At 38.8% G+C, this 21,308-nt stretch overlaps 2 protein-coding genes across 2 annotated transcripts in view; one reads left to right on the forward strand and one right to left on the reverse strand.

Moving 5' to 3' along the window:
- LOC115837303 (mitofusin-1-like) overlaps positions 1-8,876 on the forward strand; it is a 63,725-nt gene extending 54,849 nt beyond the window's left edge. Inside the window, exon 18 of the mRNA XM_030822850.1 lies at positions 7,837-8,876. The gene's annotated coding sequence lies outside the window, so the exon portion shown is untranslated. The remainder of the gene's footprint in view (positions 1-7,836) is intronic.
- GNB4 (G protein subunit beta 4) overlaps positions 1-21,308 on the reverse strand; it is a 51,777-nt gene that overhangs the window by 7,686 nt on the left and 22,783 nt on the right. Inside the window, exons 2-8 of the mRNA XM_003256498.2 lie at positions 18,473-18,571; positions 13,302-13,340; positions 11,684-11,790; positions 8,793-8,856; positions 7,202-7,364; positions 6,035-6,101; positions 5,725-5,926 (exon numbers count right to left, since the gene is read on the reverse strand). Coding sequence (XP_003256546.1) covers positions 5,725-5,926; positions 6,035-6,101; positions 7,202-7,364; positions 8,793-8,856; positions 11,684-11,790; positions 13,302-13,340; positions 18,473-18,529 — 699 coding nt within the window. The 5' untranslated portion in view covers positions 18,530-18,571. The remainder of the gene's footprint in view (positions 1-5,724; positions 5,927-6,034; positions 6,102-7,201; positions 7,365-8,792; positions 8,857-11,683; positions 11,791-13,301; positions 13,341-18,472; positions 18,572-21,308) is intronic.

The following is a 21,308-nucleotide window of genomic DNA, read 5'->3' on the forward strand; positions in this document are numbered from 1 at the left end:
AGAGAAAACTCCAGAGGCATGCTGAGGGCCTCCTTTAGGGAGTCAACGGAGTACCGATCAGCAGAGCCGTGTGAGAAAACTAATCAAGCTGCGAAAGAAACACCCAAAAAGATTACAGGAAACAAACCCTGGTGCGTACATAGGACAAAAATAATGCCTATCCCCTCCAGCCAGAGGGGAAACCTCATAATACACAGGAAAAACCTGGTAATTAATTGGGAAGAGGGGTTTTAAGTCTTTTGCCTCACCAGTGGGGCAAAATTAAGCACACACGGTATGACTCTGGTCCCATCTAACAAAACTTACATGCAAACCCTGTAATGATCAAATCGTTTCCAAGTAACTTAACTTGGCCAGTCTGATTTTAGCTATGCCCCAGAGCAAATCTAAATAATATTTTTATGAATATAAAATTATCTAGCATCCAACAAGGTAAAATTCACAATGTCTGGTATCTAATAAAAATTCACCAGACATGCAAAAAAGCAAGAAAATATGACCTATAATTAGGAGAAAAATTAATCAGTTGAAAAAAACAGAAAAAGTCACAGAAGATAAAATTAATAGGCAAGGACAACAACGTCTGGGATGAAAAGTGCACTGGATGGGTTCATGGCCGATAGATACTACAGAAAAGAAAAGACGCGTGAAGGCAAAGCAATAGGAACCATCCAAAGTAAAATACAGAAAGAAAAATATCCTGAACAATAAAATGAACAGAACATGAGTGAGCACTGGGAAAACAAGTGGTTTAATGTCTATGTGACTTAGTCTCCAAAGGAAGGAAGAGAGGAGACAGAAAAAAAAATCTGATTAGGGGCCGGGTGCGGTAGCTCACGCCTTTAATCCCAGCACTTTGGGAGGCCAAGGCAGGCAGATCACCTGAGGTCAGGAGTTCAAGACCAGCCTGGCCAACATAATAAAACCCCGCCTCTACTAAAAATACAAAAAATTAGCCGGGCACGGTAGTGTGTGCCTGTAGTCCCAGCTACTCAGGAGGCTGAGGCAAGAGAATTGCTTGAATCCGGGAGGTGGAGGTTGCAGTGAGCCGAGATCATGCAACTGCACTCCAGCTAGGGTGACAGAGCGAGAGTCAGTCTCAAAAAAGAAAGAAAGAAACTGATAGATCCAAACACAAGAAACATGAAGAAGGGCCAAGCATGGTGGCTCACTCCTGAAATCCGAGCACTTTGGGAGGCTAAGACAAAAGATCACTTCGGCCCAGGAGTTCCAGACTAGCCTGGGCAACATGGCAAGGCCCTATCTCTGCAAAAAATACACACACGCACACAAAATAGCCAGACATGGTGGCACGCACCTGTATACCCAGCTACTTGGGCCCAGGGAAGTCGAGGCTGCAGTGAGCCATGACTGCACCACTGCACTCCAGCCTGGGTGACAGAGTGAAACCCAGTCTTAAAAAAAAAAAAAAAATTATGGCTTTAAGTTCCAATATTAGAAATTGTAAAAAGTTCCAAATCAATGACATCAGCTTCTATCTTAAAAAAATCTAGAAAAAAGGCTGCGCACGGTGGCTTATGTTTGTAATCCCAACATTTTGGGAGGCCGAGGTGGGTGGATCACCTGAGGTCAGGAGTTCGAGACCAGCCTGACCACATGGAGAAACCTCGTCTCCACTAAAAATACAAAAAAATCAGCCGGGCGTGTTGGCTCATGCCCGTAATCCCAGCTACTTGGCAGGCTGAGGCAGGAGAATCGCTTGAACCTGGGAGGCGGAGGTTGTGGTGAGCCAACATCACGCCATTGCACTCCAGCCTGGGCAACAAGAGTGAAACTCCGTTCAAAAAAATAAAAGGCCGGGGGCTGCGACTCACTCCTGTAATCCCAGCACTTTGGGTGGCCGAGGCGGGCAGATCACGAGATCAAGAGATCGAGACCATCCTGGCCAACATGGTGAAACCCTGTCTCTACCCAAAATTCAAAAATTAGCTGGGCGTGGTAGTGTGCGCCTGTAGTCCCAGTTACTTGGAAGGCTGAGGCAGGAGAATTGCTTGAACCCGGGAGGCAGAGGTTGCAGTGAGCTGAGATCGCACCACTACACTCCAGCCTCGCAATAGAGCAAGACTTTGTCTCCAAAAAAAAAAAGCCTAGAAAAAGAAAAGCAAATGAGGCCTGAGTGATCAGTTTGGCTTTGTTTCCCCACCCAAATCTCATCTTGAATTGTAATCCCCAAATCCCCACGTGTTGTGAGGGAGCCGGTGGAAGGTAACTGAATCATGGGAGTGGTCTCCCTGCAGGCTGTTCTTGTGATAGTGAGTGAGTTCTCAGGAGATCTGATGGTTTATAAGGGGCTTCCCCCTTCGCTCGGCACTCATTCTCTCTCCTGCCGCCCTGTGGAGAGGTGCCTTCCACCATGATTGTAAGTTTCCTGAGGCCTCCCCAGCCATGCAGAACTGTGAGTCTATTAAACCTCTTCTCTTTATAAATTACCCAGTGTCTGGTATTTCTTCATAGCAGTGTGAGAATGAACTAATACACCAAGTAAGCAGTAGAAAAGAAATAATAAAGATGAGAGTGAAAGATCAATGAAACAGAAAAACAACAGAGTATCATTCAGAACAAAAGCTGGTTCTCTGAGCAGATAGTTGATTTATTTACTGATAGATAGATAGATAGATAAAATAAAAAAACCTCTAGCCAGATATGTTCATTGCTAAGGCTGCCATAACAAAGCACCACAAGCTGATTGGCTTAAACAAAAGGAATGTATTGTCTCACAGTTCTGGAGGCTAGAAACTTGAAACCAAGACATCTGAGGACTGTGACAGAAAGATGTGTAATCTTCTCTCTGTCCTGTAGGTGACTGTCTTCTCCTGTGTCTCTTCACATCATCTTCCCTCTACGCTTGCCTGTCTCCAAATTTCCCCCTTTATAAGGACAATAGTCATGCTGGATTAGTGTCACCCAATCCATTATGACCTCATTTTAACCAATTATATCTGGACCAACCTTATTTTCAAATAAGGTCACAGTCTGAGGTCCTGGGCTTTAAGACTTCAACATATAAATTTTAGATGGGCACAATTCAACCCACAGTCCCAGACTATCAGGAAAAAAGTAAAACAGAAATTACCAACATAAATGAGAGCAGGATATCCTGTAAACTCTACAGATATCAAAAAAAAATTTAGGGAGTGTAATAAATAGCTGTAAGCCAATAAATATGACAATGTAGATGATATGGATAAAATCTTTGAATGTTCACTCAAAAAGAAAAGGATAACCTAAATAGCCCTATATCTAATACGACATCACATTATACACCGTAAATATATACAATTTGTCAATTATACCTTAATAAAGTGGGGGCTGGGGAGGAAAAAAGCCTTGATCTATGATAGAAATAACTGAATCTGGCACTGAGTTAATGAAATTAATAATCACAGTTTACAATTATTAACAGTGTCTTTACTGCTGAGAGACACCTAGAGGCCCCACAAATATAGAGCCAAATGGAAAATTTCAGCAACTCACTCAGTGAATATATGGGGCTCAGCCACAAATGAAACTATTATAGTTTCATTTCTAAGCCTAACATTCTAAACAGTGTGAAAAATGTCACTGCTAAAATCATCACTGAATATAATTTCAAAATATTGTAAAGGAATAATAAAGTTGGTCATAATTTCATCTGAAAAACTGTTATATATACAGTATCTTTGTTTGAATCATTTTATTCCAAAAGGAAGCCTCTATATTTACTTATATTTGTAAAAGATGGTATTAATGTTTTGACAAAAAAAAAAGAAAAAAACAGGAGAAAACCAATGTAAACACACCATTTTAACTGGCTGAAAAAAAAAACCACACGAACATCTCAATAGATGGACAAAAAGTATTTGACGAAAATTCAACACTCATTCCTGATAAAGACTTTAGCAAATTATGAAAGAACATCTCAACTTGATAAAAGTAATGTGCTGAGAGATATAGAGGGTTAAGTTTGCCTGCTCTACAACTCTATTCTAACCAGGTTGGCCTACGGCAAAGAGGTGGGGATGGGGTTAGCACAGCATTTACTTTCTCTGATGTTTTCTACAAAATCATGTAAAAAAAATGACTTTCAATAAGTGTATGATAAAGAAAAGTGTACTAATTTTTTCCCCGAAAATGTCGTTATAAAATTAGAATATTTCTCATACATTAAAATCCTTGGCAATTATGGTACTTTTGGACAGTCTAGTCATATCTGTACTGTTTGGCATCTGATCTGCTTAGGTAACCTAACTCAAGCAGTATCCTACCTTCTTTTAACACCCCTCCGCCTCAATTCTGACCATTTGATAATCATTTTGATTGTCATTCAAAATGTTACTTTCACTTTACCCTAATTTACAGATATCTATAACTAGCTTATCCTCCTATATACTGAGTACTTTTTACCTGGCTTAATCTATTTATGGTTTTCTGTTTAGGTAGTTTTTTAAAATATGAAGTAGCTTATAAATAACTGATACCAGCAAGGCCTGGTAGCTCACTCCTTGTAATCCCAGCACTTTGGGAGACTGAGGTGGGAGGATTGCTGAGCCCAGGAGTTCAAGAGCAGCCTGGGCAACATAGTGAGACTCTGCCTCTACCAAAGATTAAAAAAAAAAAACAACGACAACAACAAATCACCAGCCAGGTGTGGTGGTGTATGCCTGTAGTCCCGGTACTCCTGAGGCTGAGGCAGGAAGCTCACTTGGGCCCAGGAGTTCAAGGCTGCTGTGCGCTATGATCATGCCACTGTACTCCAGCCTGGGCAACAGAGTGAGACCCTGTCTCTAAATAATAATAATAATAATAATTTATACCATTTACTGAGCATCTAATACCTAGTTTCATTTAGTCTCCACACCATTCTCTGATGTAGGTGGTATTATCCCTATTTTAAAAACTGAAGAATCTGAGGTTCACGAAGATGAAGCAGCATGACTAGTTTCACACAGGTGCTTAATGGCAGCAGAACTAAGATTAGGTCCTGGGTTGCACTGACTTCAAAAACTATACTCCACACTAATCAGCTGCTTTTTTCATCCTTATTGTTCTCTCTTTGGGTTGTTCACTTTGGTCCCAGAAAGATGAGACTTTTTTCTCATCTAAATTCACTGTCAGAACATCCACGATCTGCTTGTTTACTCATGATAATCCCTCCACTTTGGAAAAAAAAAAAAAAAAAAAGCGATATTCACCAGCAATTAAAAACGTAGGTTGCCAGAAACAGTGGCTCATGCCTGTAATCCCAACACTTTGGGAGGCTGAGGCAGGAGAATTGCTTCAGCTCAGGAGTTCGAGACCAGCCTGGACAACATGGCAAAACCCCATCTCTATAAAAAATACAAAATTGGCCATGCATGGTGGTGTGTACCTGTAATCCTAGCTACCAGGAGACTGAGGTGGGAGGATCGCTTGAGCCCAGGAGGTCGAGGCTGCAGTGAGCCGTGATTGCGCCACTGCACTCCAGCCTGGACGACAGAGCGAGACCGTCTCAAAAAAACAAAAAAAAACAACCAAAAAAATCCAACAATAACAAAAAAGATCTAGGACTATGAATTGAAGCTTTCTTTTTTAAAAAATCAAAAACCCTTATTACTTGGAGATTCAAAGTTATAAGGGCACATTACTTGTAAGAATCCTTGAAGGCAATTTGTTGTTAAAATCATGCCATAGAGCTCAACACTTTAAATGCATAATAAATTTTCTCCGGAAATGCTATTCACTTACACTGACAGCATTAATATCTGAGACATGTCCCGTGAAAGACTGTCTACACATTCCATCTCGAATATCCCATAATTTGGAAGAGGCATCACAAGCACCAGAAACAAAAGTCCTCATGTCAGGACTCAGAGAAAGACTCATCACATCTCCAGAATGCCCAGTGAATGTGGTGGTCTGCTGGGCAGTTTCGATGTCCCATAAAGCACTGTAATTAAAAACAAAATACAACATTTAATGACAATTACTTCTTCTTATGTCAGTTCCTGCTACCACCCTCAAACCCATAATCAGTGTGCTTCTGGAATAAACTTACCAAGTTGTATCTCCTGAACTTGTAACAATTTGGCTGTCATCTAAAAAACGACAGCAGGACAAGTACCCTACAGCATAAAGAGTAGCAAATTTTAGGTTATCACTGATTGAATAACTCAGTTACCATATGAAATAGCAATATATATTTTTAAAAATAGAAGACTTGGGCCACAAGTGTTTGTCAATATACTCTACAGTTCTACTTTTAGTTACTTCAAATCCTACACTGTCTATAAACCAAAGTTTATCAACAAACCATTCTTAGGCATTTACTATGTTAATGACTGTGCTGGGTACTCTGAAAGTTACCAAATTGAGTAAGACACAGCCCCTGCCACTTAAGACAATTACCTTGGGAAGAACTATCATCTATGGCCGACTGTGTTAAGCACCCTGGAGAAATAGTTTTAAAATACTGTGAGAGGATACCTCTGGGCACACCGCCTGTGAGTTAGCCCTGCTCTGCAAGGAGCAGTTAAAAAAAATTTTTTTCAAATAAAAAATATTTAAAAAATGAAAAACTGTAAGAAATCAGAAGAACAACAGTGAAGACTTTATGAAAGATGTGGCATTTGAATGCTTAGCATTCATCAGTGTTTCAAAATATGGAAATGTCAGAAAAACACCATTCTAGAGATTTTGTAAAAGCATGGTCAAACAGTATGGTTAAACATTCAGATGAACAGATACCAGATAAGTGGCAATAAATTCCTGATTAACACCACTAACCCAATACTACACTATTGAACTATGATGGGCACACTGGCAAACAAAGCAATACACTATCATGGTGAAAAGCACTTCACTAATGTACCTTAATGCATACTTTCAATTATGTAATTGAGTACAGATGCCACAATCCCATAATTGTTACATGGCAGCAGAAAATGAAGAACATTTTATTTGCTTTATTTTTCATGAGTTTGAATTTTGTGCAGTAAATTTCTTTACAAAAACAATACAGCTATTTTTGAAAGAAAAATAAAATTATGATCCACGTTTGTATGACTATGAAAAGTTAATGTTTCCTTTGTTCATAATAATTTCATTCCCACCCGATTAATCCTCATCCTTTAGCCAGCCGAGCACAGTCTGTCATTTGTCCTTGATCAGCACATTCCACACAAGGAATCACGTGTGGTGGGAAAGAATATTTAGGGAAGCTCACCTGTGTGACCTGGCAACTCTCGGCTTACTCTCACATTTCCCTCTCTGGTCTTTAAGTTATATATAGAGCAGATGTTGTCCAAGCCTCCACAGGCAACATAATTACCAGAGGGAGCATAAGCACAGGTCATCACCCAGGAGGACCTCAAAGGAATAGCATGCATCTGTAGGGCACACACCACACATCACTCAGATTACAAAAACAGTCATCTGTTCATAAACCCATTTACAATGAAGTAAATATTATTAAAAATTAAATACATCTAAGAAAGATAAGTCAAATAAAACAATGTAATGGCTTGAGAAAGTGAACCATGAAAAATAAAACGCTAACGCACATTAAAATGCCTATTGTTCTGTATTATCAAATCATTTGAGTCAAAAAGTGTTCTTTTTGGAAATTCTCTTAATAAAATAATGAACATAAAGATGTTTCAATGTGAATATCTTGCCATTTGAAAAATTAAGTGTCAAATGTTAGAGGTTTTAATAGAATTTTCACTTTTGTAATAGTGCTCAAAAGAGAAATTTCCTCCAACATAACTGAACAAGAACTAGGGAGATAATTAGCAAGTATCAGAGTCGATTACATTAGTCTTCCATGAAAAGATGACACTAGCATCCGTCTATTAATAGGCTCTTATTCTGGGATCTCGTTCAAACAATGGTGATAGTTTTGCGTCGCTCTAGAAACAGCACTGTCTGCTGCCTTGTTACCCTAACACCAATCATTAGAAGGTCAGATGGAAAACAGAAAGGTGTATGAGAATACCACGGCTAAACAGTCATACAGGGAATCAACATGTGGCAGGATTACTACTATGCTCTCACTTAACCTAATATGCTTAAAATACATTTTTTTGTTTTATGAAAATATAGTTCAAAGATAACATGCTTAATGATGATTAATAAAGAAACTATTATATTACAAAATTGTCTTGGCTAGCTTTAAAATCTCAGTCACGCTGAAATTATTATTTCACAAAATGGTATTTTCAAATGTTTAATAAAAATACTAATATGTATACACAGAGTATAAAGGTATTAACTTATCAAAGTATTCCTGAAGCTTTTTCACTACTACTCAACAATTTTCAACTGGGGATTCCTTCCAGTGGATGTTTTAGGACCATCCACAGTCTTTTACCACCAAGAGATCTAAACAAGTTGTCATTTACCTCCAATCTACTGTATCTTCTAAAAAGTCCAGAAGCACAAATCAGGGCCTGGAGTGGGCCAAAGAAGAGCTTCCCGCTAGCCATCTAACTTATCCACAACTAGAAATAAAAATCTCAAGGTCTTTGTCATATTAGGAAATGGGAATTTTTAAAAGTCATTTATTAGTATATGTAAAATGGTACTCTAATATTCATATATTAAATATGAGCCCTCTAGTAAAACACAGACTCATCTCTGGAAATAAAAAAGGGTTAAACATTCAAAGTAAACACTAAGACAAAAGAGAAGAACTAGATTAAAATAAACAATAAATTTATCTCAGAAAACAATTTGAGGTAAAAGAATAAACAAAAGAACTGGTGAACAGCCAAACAAATATAAGGTTATTTAAAAGAATTATGAAGAAATTCTACCTTATTTGTTGTATAGCTATCCCAAATAATTAATTTTCCATCTTGGGAAGCACTGACTAGCAGCCTAGAGGAACAAACACAAAAATAATTTGACACTTAGAGGGATAAAATAGCTTAAATTGGTTATTGCATTGCATTAATGTAGAATAATTCAGAAAAAAATACAATTTTTCTAATTAAAAACTTGATACCAAAAAATGTTCTTCCAACTTTTAAAAAATTTATGCTGCATGCCAAAAATTTTGAACATATTTCATAAAATAAAATTTAGCAACTGACTAAAAATGTCTGGCCATGATTAAACTTTTTTGTGGTAACAACATTTTAGTTATACAAGATTTGGGTGGATATTAGCTGACTGGTTTAGTACTTACTGACTTACTTAAATTTAATGACAAGAATGTACATAGAAGCCTAACGACCATATTTCATTCAATCTAAAAACACCAATTGAGAGTCTGAGAACATGACAATACTAGAGGTACAACGCAGAATACACCTGCTCTTGAGGCCTCTACCATCTGGCGAAGATAAGACATTTACTCATATTTATATTAAATCAAGTAAAAACTGTTAGGAGTATAAAATAAATGCCACAGGAGAGTAAAGGAGGAACAATGGCTAGCTGAGTTAATCACAAGGGGATGAGTCTTGAAAGAAAATGTTGAGAGCTAAAGATAGAGAAAAGGCTGTATTTCAGGAGAAAGCTACGTAAGATCAATGACAGGCAGAAAAATACACTGAGTGTTTCAGGAATTGTGAGTCTTCCAGTAGTACAGGTTGTGAGAAAACGGAAAAATAAGTTGAGAAAAGCAGACTGGGCTTAAACTGCAGAAAGCTTTGTTCAACTAAAGAGTATGAACTCCTAAGTAATTTTAGCCACTAAATTTTTTGTATTGTTTGGATTTTTTTTTTTTTTTTTTTTTGAGACAGAGTCTCGCTGTGACACCCAGGTTAGAGTGCAGTGGCGTGATCTCAGCTCACTGCAACCTCCGCCTCTCAGGTTCAAGTGATTCTCCCGCCTCAGCCTCCCGAATAGCTGGCATAACAGGTGCGCACCATCACGACTGGTAAGATGGGATCTCACCATGTTGGTCAGGCTGGTCTCAAACTCTTGACCTCAAGTGATCCACTCGCCTGGCCTCCCAAAGTTCTGGGAATACAGGCATGAGCCACCATTCCCAGCCTTGTTTGAAATTTTTATTTTTCACCGTGGTGTAAAATTCAAAAAATAAAAAAGGATATCCAGAAGAAAATTTAAAAAGCACCTTCCTGGGCCTATCATCAGCCACCCAGTTCCTTTCCCTAGAGGTAAATAACATTATCAGGTTCTTGGGTAGCAATCACTACAAGGTTTTACAAAAGGGAAGATCTATCTGATAGTGGGGTACAGGATGGAATCTAAAGAAAATTCTTTAGAAATCAACTGGCATCATCGGCATAAGAGTTGAGGAGAACATTAAGTAATGGACTGATAACAAGGATGGGTGGGAAGACTATGTGAGATAGGTTCCTGGATGATGTTTTCATTTTTCTATGAAGATTAACAGTCTTGAGAAAACGTTTAAGGAAAGCAAGAACCATAAACATTGTTTCAAGTTATTATATTTTGAGTTAAAAATTTGCTTTATCAACAGGTAAATTATTTTTATCTTCAACTCCTTTAAGAAAAAGAATAAGACATTCGGCCAGGTGCGGTGGCTCACATCCGATTAATCCTAGCACTTTGGGAGGCTGAGGCAGTTGGATCACCCGAGGTCAGGAGTTCAAGACCAGGCTGGCCAACATGGTGAAACCCCCTCTCTACTAAAAATACAAAAATTAGTCAGGCGTGCTTGTGGATGTCTGTAATCCCAGCTACTTGGGAGGCTGAGGCAGGGGAATCCCTTGAACCTGGGAGGCAAAGGTTGCAGAGAGCCGATACGGCGCCATTGTACTCAGCCTGGGCAACAAGAGTGAAACTCTGTCTCAAAAAAAAAAAAAAGAAAAGAAAAGAAAAAGATGAAGACATTATGTCAGTTGTCAATTATATAATTTTATGTATCCCTTCCTGAGAGGCACATGTTCTATATTATTGTGGTCAAATATCCCAATTCGAGCAACCATTGAGGCTTCTTCTACTTTACAATTTTAGTGTCTCCTGGGAGAAGAGAATAAATGTGCAACTTCTATTAAAACATAGAAGTTTCTTGGTTTAGCCATTTCCCATTAAGATTAACCAAATCAAAGGAACAAGTAAACCACTGTGGCAGCAGACACACCTGCTATTGCCAGACAATGGAAAAAGCATAGGCTGTGCTGTAGCCTTATACACATAGTGAATGACAGTGATGAGCAATCGATCTAACTGCAGGCCAGGTGGCAGCTGTGTGTGTGCCTGTGCACCTGCAGATGGTCAGCTTGCACATTCAGCTTGACACACACCTTTCCATGATGCAGTCGAGGGAGTAAAAGATGTATTCAGTACAAATACCTTTGTTTCGTGTAATTTCCATTATTTGCGAATTTATGTAATAAGAAACTATAGCAATATCCAACAACTTGCACATAGGTGTTCAATAAGTATTTGCTTATGAACTGAAATTTCAAGCTTCATATACAGTAAAAACGCTTTGTGCATATTTAAAAAACAAAGAATGTCTGCAATGTCCCACTGCAAAGAAAAAGAATCCTCTTCTAAACAGCTGTCCTGGATTCCATATTAAAAATGTTTAAACTTTTAAAGAGTCAATTAATATTCTTATTGAAAGCAACATGTTCATCTGAGATGCATTTTCTGCAAACGCTTCATGAATATATTCTGTTTTTAAACAAAGAACATGCAAATGATGGTTCTTAATGAAAATAATTCTGCAACAGTTTAAAAGTAACAGGTAATGACAGGTACAAACCTGGAATCGTATCCCCAATGCATAGCATAGATTTTAGCTAGGTGGCCCCTCAGTGTACGTCTTGTTCGCATTTGTATTCGACCCACGGAGTCCATATTTGATGTAATCTTTTGAAAGCAACAAAAATGTTATTCTTTACCTTAGTCATAGTTCATGAGAAAACTTGAACTAGAAACAGTGAAGAGTCAAAAAAGCAAACATAAAGTACATTTATAGTAATTGAAGGTAATTTAATGTATATAATTCCACAGAGCTGTTATGGGATCAATGTTCATGAAAATTATGATTAGTTTAAAATAATCCTATCTGCTATTATAAATAACATAAATATATAACAAGAATGCCTTCTGCAGACTATTAACTAAAAAGAATAGATATACCTCTATGCTTTAGTAAAAAACCAGCCACAAATAAAAATCTAGTGGCAAATGATCACAGTAAACATTTATAATTTTAACTGTAAGAAAGCCAATTTTATATTTGTAGAGCACATAAAATACTTCCTTAATAATAATGATCAATATTAATTAAACATGAAGCCTTCCCAAGATTTTTAAAAAATATTAGTCTTCTTAACCCCTCTTACCATCTCATTCCCAACCTAAGAGTTTTCATAAGGAAAAAACCACTTAATCAGGGTATACCAAAAAGAATCAGAAACTATTTAAAAAGAAGCATAAACTATATGAATCTATACATACATACATATGCATACATAAATATATATATATATATATATATATATATATTTTTTTTTTTTTTTTTTTTTTTTTTTTTTTTTTTTGAGACAGAGTCTCACTCTGTCTCCTACGCTGGAATGCAGTAGTGTGATCTCGGCTCATTGCAATATCTGCCTCCCAGGTTAGCGATTATCCCGCCTCAGCCTACCAAGTAGCTGGGATTACAGGCAGGCACCACCTTGCCCAGATAATTTTCGTATTTTTTTTTTTTTCTAGTAGAGACGGGATTTCACCATGTTGGCCAGGCTGGCCTCAAAATCTTGACCTCAAGTGATCCTCCCACCTCGGCCTCCCAAAGTACTGGGATTACAGGCATGAACCACCGTGCTTGGCCTTGAATATATATATATTTTTTTTTTTTTTTTTTTTTATATATATATATGTGTGTGTGTGTGTGTGTGTGTATGTGTGTGTATATATATATATATATATATATATATTTTTTTTTTTTTTTTTTTTTTTTTTTTTCTGAGACGGAGTCTCGCTCTGTTGCCTAGGCTGGAGTACAATGGTGCGATCTCAGCTCACTGCAACCTCTGCCTCCTGGGTTCAAGTAATTCTCCTGCCTCAACCTCCCAACTAGCTGGGATTATGCCCAGCTAATTTTTTTATTTTTAGTAGAGATGAGGTTTCACCATGTTGGTATAGCTGGTATATTTTTATAGCATTTATTTTTCCATAGACGTCTATTTTAACAAAATATTTTAAAAAGCATTCGCACTGTATAGCATTTGACAAATTACAAAGTGCTTTTACACAGAGATTTCATTTAACTTTTTTTCAATTAAGTACTAATGCAAGAATCTGAATGTCATTTGCCTCTATGTCAAATTATTTTATGAGTTACCAAAATGAAATAAAGAAAAACAAAACTTTACCTGAACAAGCGTTGCATCATTACATGCTTTCCGAGCATCCTGAAGTAAAGAAAGATGATTATAATGCATTTAGAAGCCTGTGGAATGACTAAAGTGATACTTTTATTGAAAACGTAGATTTGTGAATTTACTTTTCACTGTACCACATCTTTAAAATTTTTTAAATTGATATAAAAATCACATAACCTAAATCGAACCATTTTAACCATTTTAAGGCATATAATCCAGTGGTTTTTAGTATCACAATGTTGTGTAACCATCACCACTAATTACAGAACATTTACATCACCCCAAAAAAGAAACCCTGTACCTCCTAATTCCTTCTTCTCTCACAGCCCTTAACAATCACTAATTTACTTTCTTTCTCTATGGATTTGCCTCTTCTGAACAAAATTTGAGAGACGTCAATACAAACTGAAAAGGATTATCAAAAGGAAGACGGTGAAGCAAAAATTAACAAAAAATTAAAGACTACAAAGAACATATTTAATAAAAAAAGTTTTAAACCAAACTTCAGTGTTTTTTTTTCAAATTTATCAGTTAACAAATTTAGAGGATTTATATACATAGAAAAATAAGAAATGAAATTAAATCCTTCCTGCTAGGCTTAAGCTTTTTTCCACAAAGGTTATAGAAGTATCCTCTTCAATTTTGTTTTTTCTATACAGTGTTTAAGTATTTGCATACTCCTGGGCAAGGAGAAGGCACACAATGTTTGCTGAATAAATGTCCCAAATGGACAACTTGTTCCAGTCAGCCAAGGGAAAAATGCCTGCTTCAGCTCCCAGCGAACACCAGATGGCAGACATGATCTTTCTGGCCCTTTCAACCTATTTATAACCACTCAGAATATTTCTAAGTAAGGGTGTTCACAAGTAGTTGCACAAAACATATGATTTGATTATTTCATTCTTAGCCAAACTGTGGGTTTAAAGACCTCATCTGGTAAGGAATAATGTAGCCCACTTTCCTATAATGAAGAGTTTCCAGAAATGACAGTGATGGGCCTGAACCATGTTCCAAAAATGGTAGAGCTGAAGACCAAATTCTTAAAAAAGGCTGACTTCAAGCTTTATGAAAATGAACTATCATTGTTGAGACTGTCTTTTTTAATTTAGTTAGTTGTTAAAAAAAACTGGGCTGAACACTATGTGTCAGGCACTATTCTAGGCACCAACAGGCATCAAAAATCTCTGCCCTCATTGAGCTTACATTCATATTAGTAACACAATTTAAAAACTGCAAATGGAAATTATTCAACTACGGTGAAAATTGGTAATGAAAATTAAAATATCATGTTCGAATACCAGAATTCTACAAATATGTCAGCAGCAGTTATGTGCAAAATTACATTATGCAAAGATTCTATTTACACTGAGAACTCTCTCTTATGAACACTATTATCCATTATAAAACAGAATATAAGGCCAGGCGTGATGGCTCATGCCTATAATCCCAGCACTTTGGGAGGCCGAGGAGGAAGGATCACTTGAGCCCAGGAGTTTTAGATAAGCCTGGGCAAAACAGTGAGACCCTGTCTCTGGAAAAAAAAAAAAAGCAAAACAAAACAAAACAAAAAAACCAGAATATAAAAAATATTCCCAATTAAAGGCTGAATTCCATACTGTCCAGCACCACAAGAAATACAAAATCTGGTAAGATCTTTGTGCAAAAGAAAGATGATACATACTTTTTTCCAAATCAAAGACATAACAATTACACAAGAAAACAAAATCTGTTTTCTCTATTTGCATTTCTTAAAATTTAAAACAAATTATCTATTACAATACATAACATACATTTCTATCATATCATGTATTTACACTATAGTAAGGTAAAAATATAGTTAGATTATATTTCTGGATGGGAGGAGGAAGGAAGGAAAGATTTTTTTTTTTGAGACAGAGTCTCACTGTCGCCGAGGCTGGAGTGCAGTGGCGCCATCTCGGCTCACCGCAAGCTCTGCTTCTCGGGTTCGTGCCATTCTCCTGCCTCAGCCTCCCGAGTAGCTGGGACTACAGGCACCTGCCAACGCGCCCAGCTAATTTTTTTTTTTTTTTGTATTTTTAGTAGAGATGGAGTTTCACCATATTAGCCAGGATGGTTTCAATCTCCTGATCTCGTGATCCATCCGCCTCAGCCTCCCAAAGTGCTGGCATTACAGGTGTGAGCCACCGCACCCGGCCGGAAAGATTTTTAAAGATAGTGTGACAATTCAACTAAGAAAAGTACCTAGTATTTTACATATATGTGGTTACTTGAAATCATGGGAGGAACAGATTTGGTGAGCACCTTGCCCACGACATTGTGCTTGGGATGCTAGTGAGATATGGAGATGATTAAGACACAAAATTATCCATCTAGGTACAAGCAGTAGGTGCAAATGTGCACAAGGAACTACAACACACGGCAGACCATGATCAGCTCTATAACAGAAGTCCAACATGCTGTACGAGTAAAAAACTGCCACTTGCTGGCAGCAGACTAAGTCCTCTATGTGTTATTTCACTTAATCCTCTGCAGAAACATATAAAGTGGGGTACTGGTACTCTTGCTTCACAGCGAAGATAATGATCATCAATGAAGTTAAGAAACTTGGCTGGGCGTGGTGGCTCACACCTGTAATCCCAGCACTTTGGGAGGCCAAGGCAGGTGGATCACGAGGTCAAGAGATCGAGACCACCCTGGCCAACATGGTGAAACCCTGTCTCTACTAAAAATACAAAATTAGCTGGGCGTGGTGGTGTGCGCCTATAGACCCAGCTGCTCAGGATGCTGAGGCAGGAGAACCGCTTGAACCTGGGAGGCAGAAGTTGCAGTGGGAAGAGATCGCACCAATGCACTCCAGCCTGGGTGACTGAGACTCCGTCTCACTCTGATAAATAAAATAAAATAAAATAAATAAATAAATAAATCCAAGTGGAGGGCTCTTGGAGGATTAGGACTCAACGGATAGGATTTCCAAAGAGCAAAATTGGCTCAGAGGTAGTATAATTCCAGGCCAAGGGAACAATTTGATAAAAGGTAACAGATGAGAAAGAGTAATGCGTGTTCAGGGAACCAGACTAGTATGGCTCCAGCACAGGTCGCAGGAAAGGATATTAATAACTATGGTTGGGAGAACCAACTTTAAGTTATAGCAAAACACACCTGGTCTGAATCCTGACTCTGTTACCTTGGCAACTTATTTAATCTCACTGAGCCTCAGCTTCCTGAACTATTAAATGAAGTAACACCAACGACTTCGCAGAGTCGGGGGTGAGGATTAAATGAGATGGGCGTGTGGCCACATGGTTTAGCCAAAGAGCTGCTCCTGCTCAGCATCTGGAGTAAGTGACACAAAGTAGAGAGGGCAGAAATTCCTTCTAGTGGGTGCAGTAACATCGAATTCAGAGATGAGCCTGTGAAGCCTTCAGTGATTATCCCAGGCAAAATAAATCTCTCCTTTGTTCTGAAAGCTTTGTTCAGATACCTAAGGTTTCAACTCATAATTCTTATTCACATCTAAATAATTAACTTCCTTGAATTCCTGGCAATAAGTCTGTCTGCTTATGACTTCACTCAGAATCAACACTCTTCTGGTGAATGTTCTTCACCCATCCCTGTTTTTCCTAATCTTTTCTTCTCTTTTCTTGTATCATCTTTGTAGAGATTTTATTTTTGGAGACAGGGTCTTGCTCTCTTGTCCAGTTAGAATGCAGTGGTGTGATCATGGTTCACTGCAGCCTCGAACTCCTGGACTCAAGGAATCCTCCCGTCTCAGCCTCCTGAGTAGCTGGGACTACAGGCACAAGCCACCACACCCGGCTAATGTTTTTTTGTTTTTGTAGAGACGAGTCTCCCTATGTTGCCCAGGCTGGTCTTCAACTCCTGTCTCAAGCAGTCCTCCCACCTCAGCCTTCCAAAGTGCTGGGATTACAGGCGTGAGCCACTCACTGCACCCAGCCTACTCTTCACTTTTAAATTAGACAAATTCTTTAGAAACAGCTATTGTGAGAGGTTCAAACTGGGAAAAGCAGCAGCTGTGTTCCAAGTTATGAGATTCTCCCTCCTTACCCTTGTACGTTGCTTTAGCCTTTACTTTTCTCTGGGAAAAGAAGTAGGCAGCTGCCAGGCTACTCACAACTCAAAGCCTCTTTCCTCCACCCTGCTTACCACCAGGCTTCCTACAAGATGGCATGTCTATATCCTTTCATTTTTAGCTCTGCCTTCCTTGATATTTCGCAGTGCTAATGAAGTCCAAGGAAGCATCTGTTCCCATTGTTCCAAAGAAGGGACCGTGGTGCTGTCTCTTAGAGAGTGCTCCCCACGCAGACGCCTCCTCTCAGAGCCTCCCCACGTGCTGCTGCTTCACTGCATTTGGCAACTCCTCTCCATCCATTACACTTTGAAGTTCTAGTGTCTTTTAATTTTGTTAAAGATGGAGTTTGTAGTTGTTTCTTATCCCTACTGTTTTGAGTTGATTCCAAGAGTAAAAAGTGTCAGACATGTTTTGATTCTGCCACTGATAGTTTTGTTTTGTTTTTCTGAGACAGAGTCTCGCTCTGTCACCCAGGCTGGAGTGCAGTGGCATGAGCTCAGCTCACTGCAACCCCCACCTCCAGGGATCAAGCCATTCTCCTGCCTCAGCCTCCCGAGTAGCTGGGGTTACAGGTGCACACCACCACGCCTGGCTAATTTTTCTATTTTTAGTAGAGACAGAGTTTCACCATGTTGGCCAGGCTAGTCTTGGAACTCCTGACCTCAGGTGATCCACCTGTCTCAGCCTCCCAAAGTGGTGGGATTACAGGCATGAGCCACTGTGCCCAGCCTAATGATTTTCTGCAATCTAATGTACAGATTACTATTTTCCTAGTGTGACACTATATTGTGACACTATCTACATTATTGTTTTGTACCAAAAATCTATGATTCTAGGCATGTAAATAAAAAGAGAATTATGTCTGTCTTTCATAGAGGCCATTCTTCTACATAGGTACTTGTTCGCAATGAATTTTGAAGAGTTCTTTCGAGACATGATAAACACAAATAGACCTCAGTTCTTACTTCACATGTGAGAGAAAAAAAGACCATTTCTAGCCTTAGAAATCATTTAATATAGACTGATAAACTAATAGGCAAATTTTGGAGATTCCTGGTACTGTTAACATTTTGAAATGAAAAGGTTTTACCTGAATCTGATTCCGCAGTTGTTCTGCTTCTTGCCTCAACTGTTCCAGTTCGCTCATTTTTTCAATTTGTTTACCTCAGGAGCTAATGAGTGAAAACAGCTGTTAAAAAACAGAACGAGAAAGATTCAGCTCTCTATTTACATCTTAATCTGCTTTTACAATACTGACATATAACTTCTTTTTGGACCTTCTGAAATTCAACGGAGGTAGTCAATTATTAAGGGAATTTACAGATGCTTAGTAAATATAGATTGAGGTTATTTACTGAAGGGTTTTATACAAGAACATGATCAGAGGATGGAGGAGAAATTCCAAGTTGTAGTATTCAAGGCTGAATTATGGGGAATTAGCACCAGAATGGAGCCCAGTGAGAAATATTTTATAATAGTTCAGAGGACACCAAGAGACTTCCCCACTTGGATGTCTGGATTGGCACCTAACACAGTACCTCAAAACTGAACCCCACCCCACCCCCAAGCCTTCCCCATCTCAGGAAACGGCAAGTCCATCCTTATTTAGAATTGTTTAAGCTAAAAATCTGGGAGAAGTCCTGTTTTAATCATACCCTCCCCATCGAATCCATTTGCAAATCATGTCAGTTATTCCTTAAAAAATTATCCAGGTTCTAATTCTGATATCCTCCACTTCTACCGTCTGGGTCCACACCACCATGATCATCTCACCTGGTCTCCTTTCCACTGCCCTCGACCAATCTGTGGTCTAATTAGAGCAACTAGAGATCCTTTTAAAATACAAGTCACTTTAAATCCTCCGATGGTTTTCCACTCCACTAAACTCTATGTTGACCCACAGAGCCCTGTATCATTACACACACACACACACACACACACACCCCTCTGACCTCATCTATCACTCTCACACTCACTCTGTTCCAGTTGTTCAAAGACTTCTCTGATGTTCCTTGAACATGCTAAGCAGGCCCCAGTCTCAGTGTCTTTGCATTTGCTCCTGCCTCTACTTGGATAGCTCGTGTCCTGATATTTTAATCCCTTGCTCCCTTACTAAATCTGCCCAAACGGGATCTTCTCACTGGGACCTTTGCTGATAGCACACATGCACCCAATCATGCTCCTCTTACCCTGTCTTGTTTTTCACTATGAGACTCAACATCATCAGCATGTATTTACTTACTTGTGATCTCTTTCCCTCTGATAAGATGTAAAGGGCCGGGTGTGGTGGCTCACGCCTGTAATCCCATCACTTTGGGAGGCCGAGGTGGGTGGATCACTTGAGGCCAGGAGTTCAAGACCAGCCTGGGCAACATGGCGAAACCTCGTCTCTACCAAAAATACAAAAATTAGCTGGGTGTGGCGGCACATGACTGTAATCCCAGCTACTCGGGAAGCTGAGGCAAAAGAATTGCTTGAATCTGGGAGGAGGAGGCTGCAGTGAGCCAAGATCACACCACTGCACTCCAGCCTGGGTGACAGAGCGAGACTCTGGCTTAAAAAAAAAAAAGATGTAAAGTTCCTTGAGGTAGGGTCTCTGTTTGCTTTATTCTTTGTTGTATCCCCATCACTTAAGATACTCTGGTCTCCAGTAAATAAAGCAACCTGAAATAGCTGAACAAATAAAGGAATATTCATTCTAAGGATTTAGCATGAATCACAGAACCAAAAGACAGGCATATTACTACCTCAAAAAGACACTAGAGGCTAGAAACTGGGAGTATTCTTTCTCTACCTGTCCTGGTCTCTTTTCTCTTATCTTCCTTGGTTTTTTTCTTTCTACAGAATGACTTTTTCTGCTCCCCTAAGTACAAAACCCAAGCTTATATCTTTTTAGGTCAAGACTGTTAGCCCAAAAGGACTGTCCTAAGTCCAAATTCCTATAAAAGATTGATTCCCCTCATGAGAGAGAATTTGGTTTTGGTGTCTATCCTACAATCACATCAACTATGGTACAAATATCTGTTTATTATGTTCAGACAAAAAAAAAAGAAACCAGTATCTATTTATTTTCAGAATTCATTTTGTATTTATTTTGTCCAATTAAAAAATAAATGTATTGGGATTGACTGGAATGGCATTAAGGTACAAAACAGTTCCAGAAGAACTAAAATCATTCTAATATTCCATTTCCAATTTAATATTGTGGCATATTTCTCTGTTTATCCAAATTTTCCATCTTTTATTTATGAGTCTTAACCATTCCCCGATAAAGTTTGATTGTTTAACAATTTAGTATGCATCTCAGAGAGGGCCAGACTGGATAGATTACAGCTGGTCTGGAATACCATTCTGCTGAAGTGAAGACAAGCAGCATGCAGGCTCCTTAAAGTCACAACCTTAGCTGCCCTTGCTGACCATTCCTGAGATATCCCTGCCCCAAAAGTCCTAGAAACTCTGATTTTGATACTTCTTTATTTTTAGGGTCCCAAAAAATTTTGGGTAAGCAGAACTAGTTTACATCCCTCCTACTAACATACAAGAAAGAACTATCAAGGGACCCTAAAGGGCCTCGGGACTTTTTAAAAATTTGCAGTTATTATTATTACTATTATTGTTATTATTTGTAGAGATGGGGTTCTAGCTATATTGCCCAGGCTGGTCCTGAACTCCTGGGTTCAAGCGACCCTCCTACCCCAGCCTCCCAAAGCACTAGGACCAAAGGCATGAGCCGCTGAGCCCTGCCTGGGTCTCAGAACTTTTCAGCTTATTAAAAATTACCTGTTACCCATCCTACTGCTGTCCTTCCCCCAAAGCCACACACACATACCAGTGACCTTCGAAAGTAGGAGTTACCTGTAATAAGAGTTACTTGGGATAGACTATGATCTGTACCAAATGAATGAGAATTTCCAGACTGAGTGCCC

The sequence above is a fragment of the Nomascus leucogenys genome, chromosome 11, assembly GCF_006542625.1.
Source record: "Nomascus leucogenys isolate Asia chromosome 11, Asia_NLE_v1, whole genome shotgun sequence".
In the NCBI taxonomy this organism is placed as follows: Eukaryota; Metazoa; Chordata; class Mammalia; order Primates; family Hylobatidae; genus Nomascus; species Nomascus leucogenys.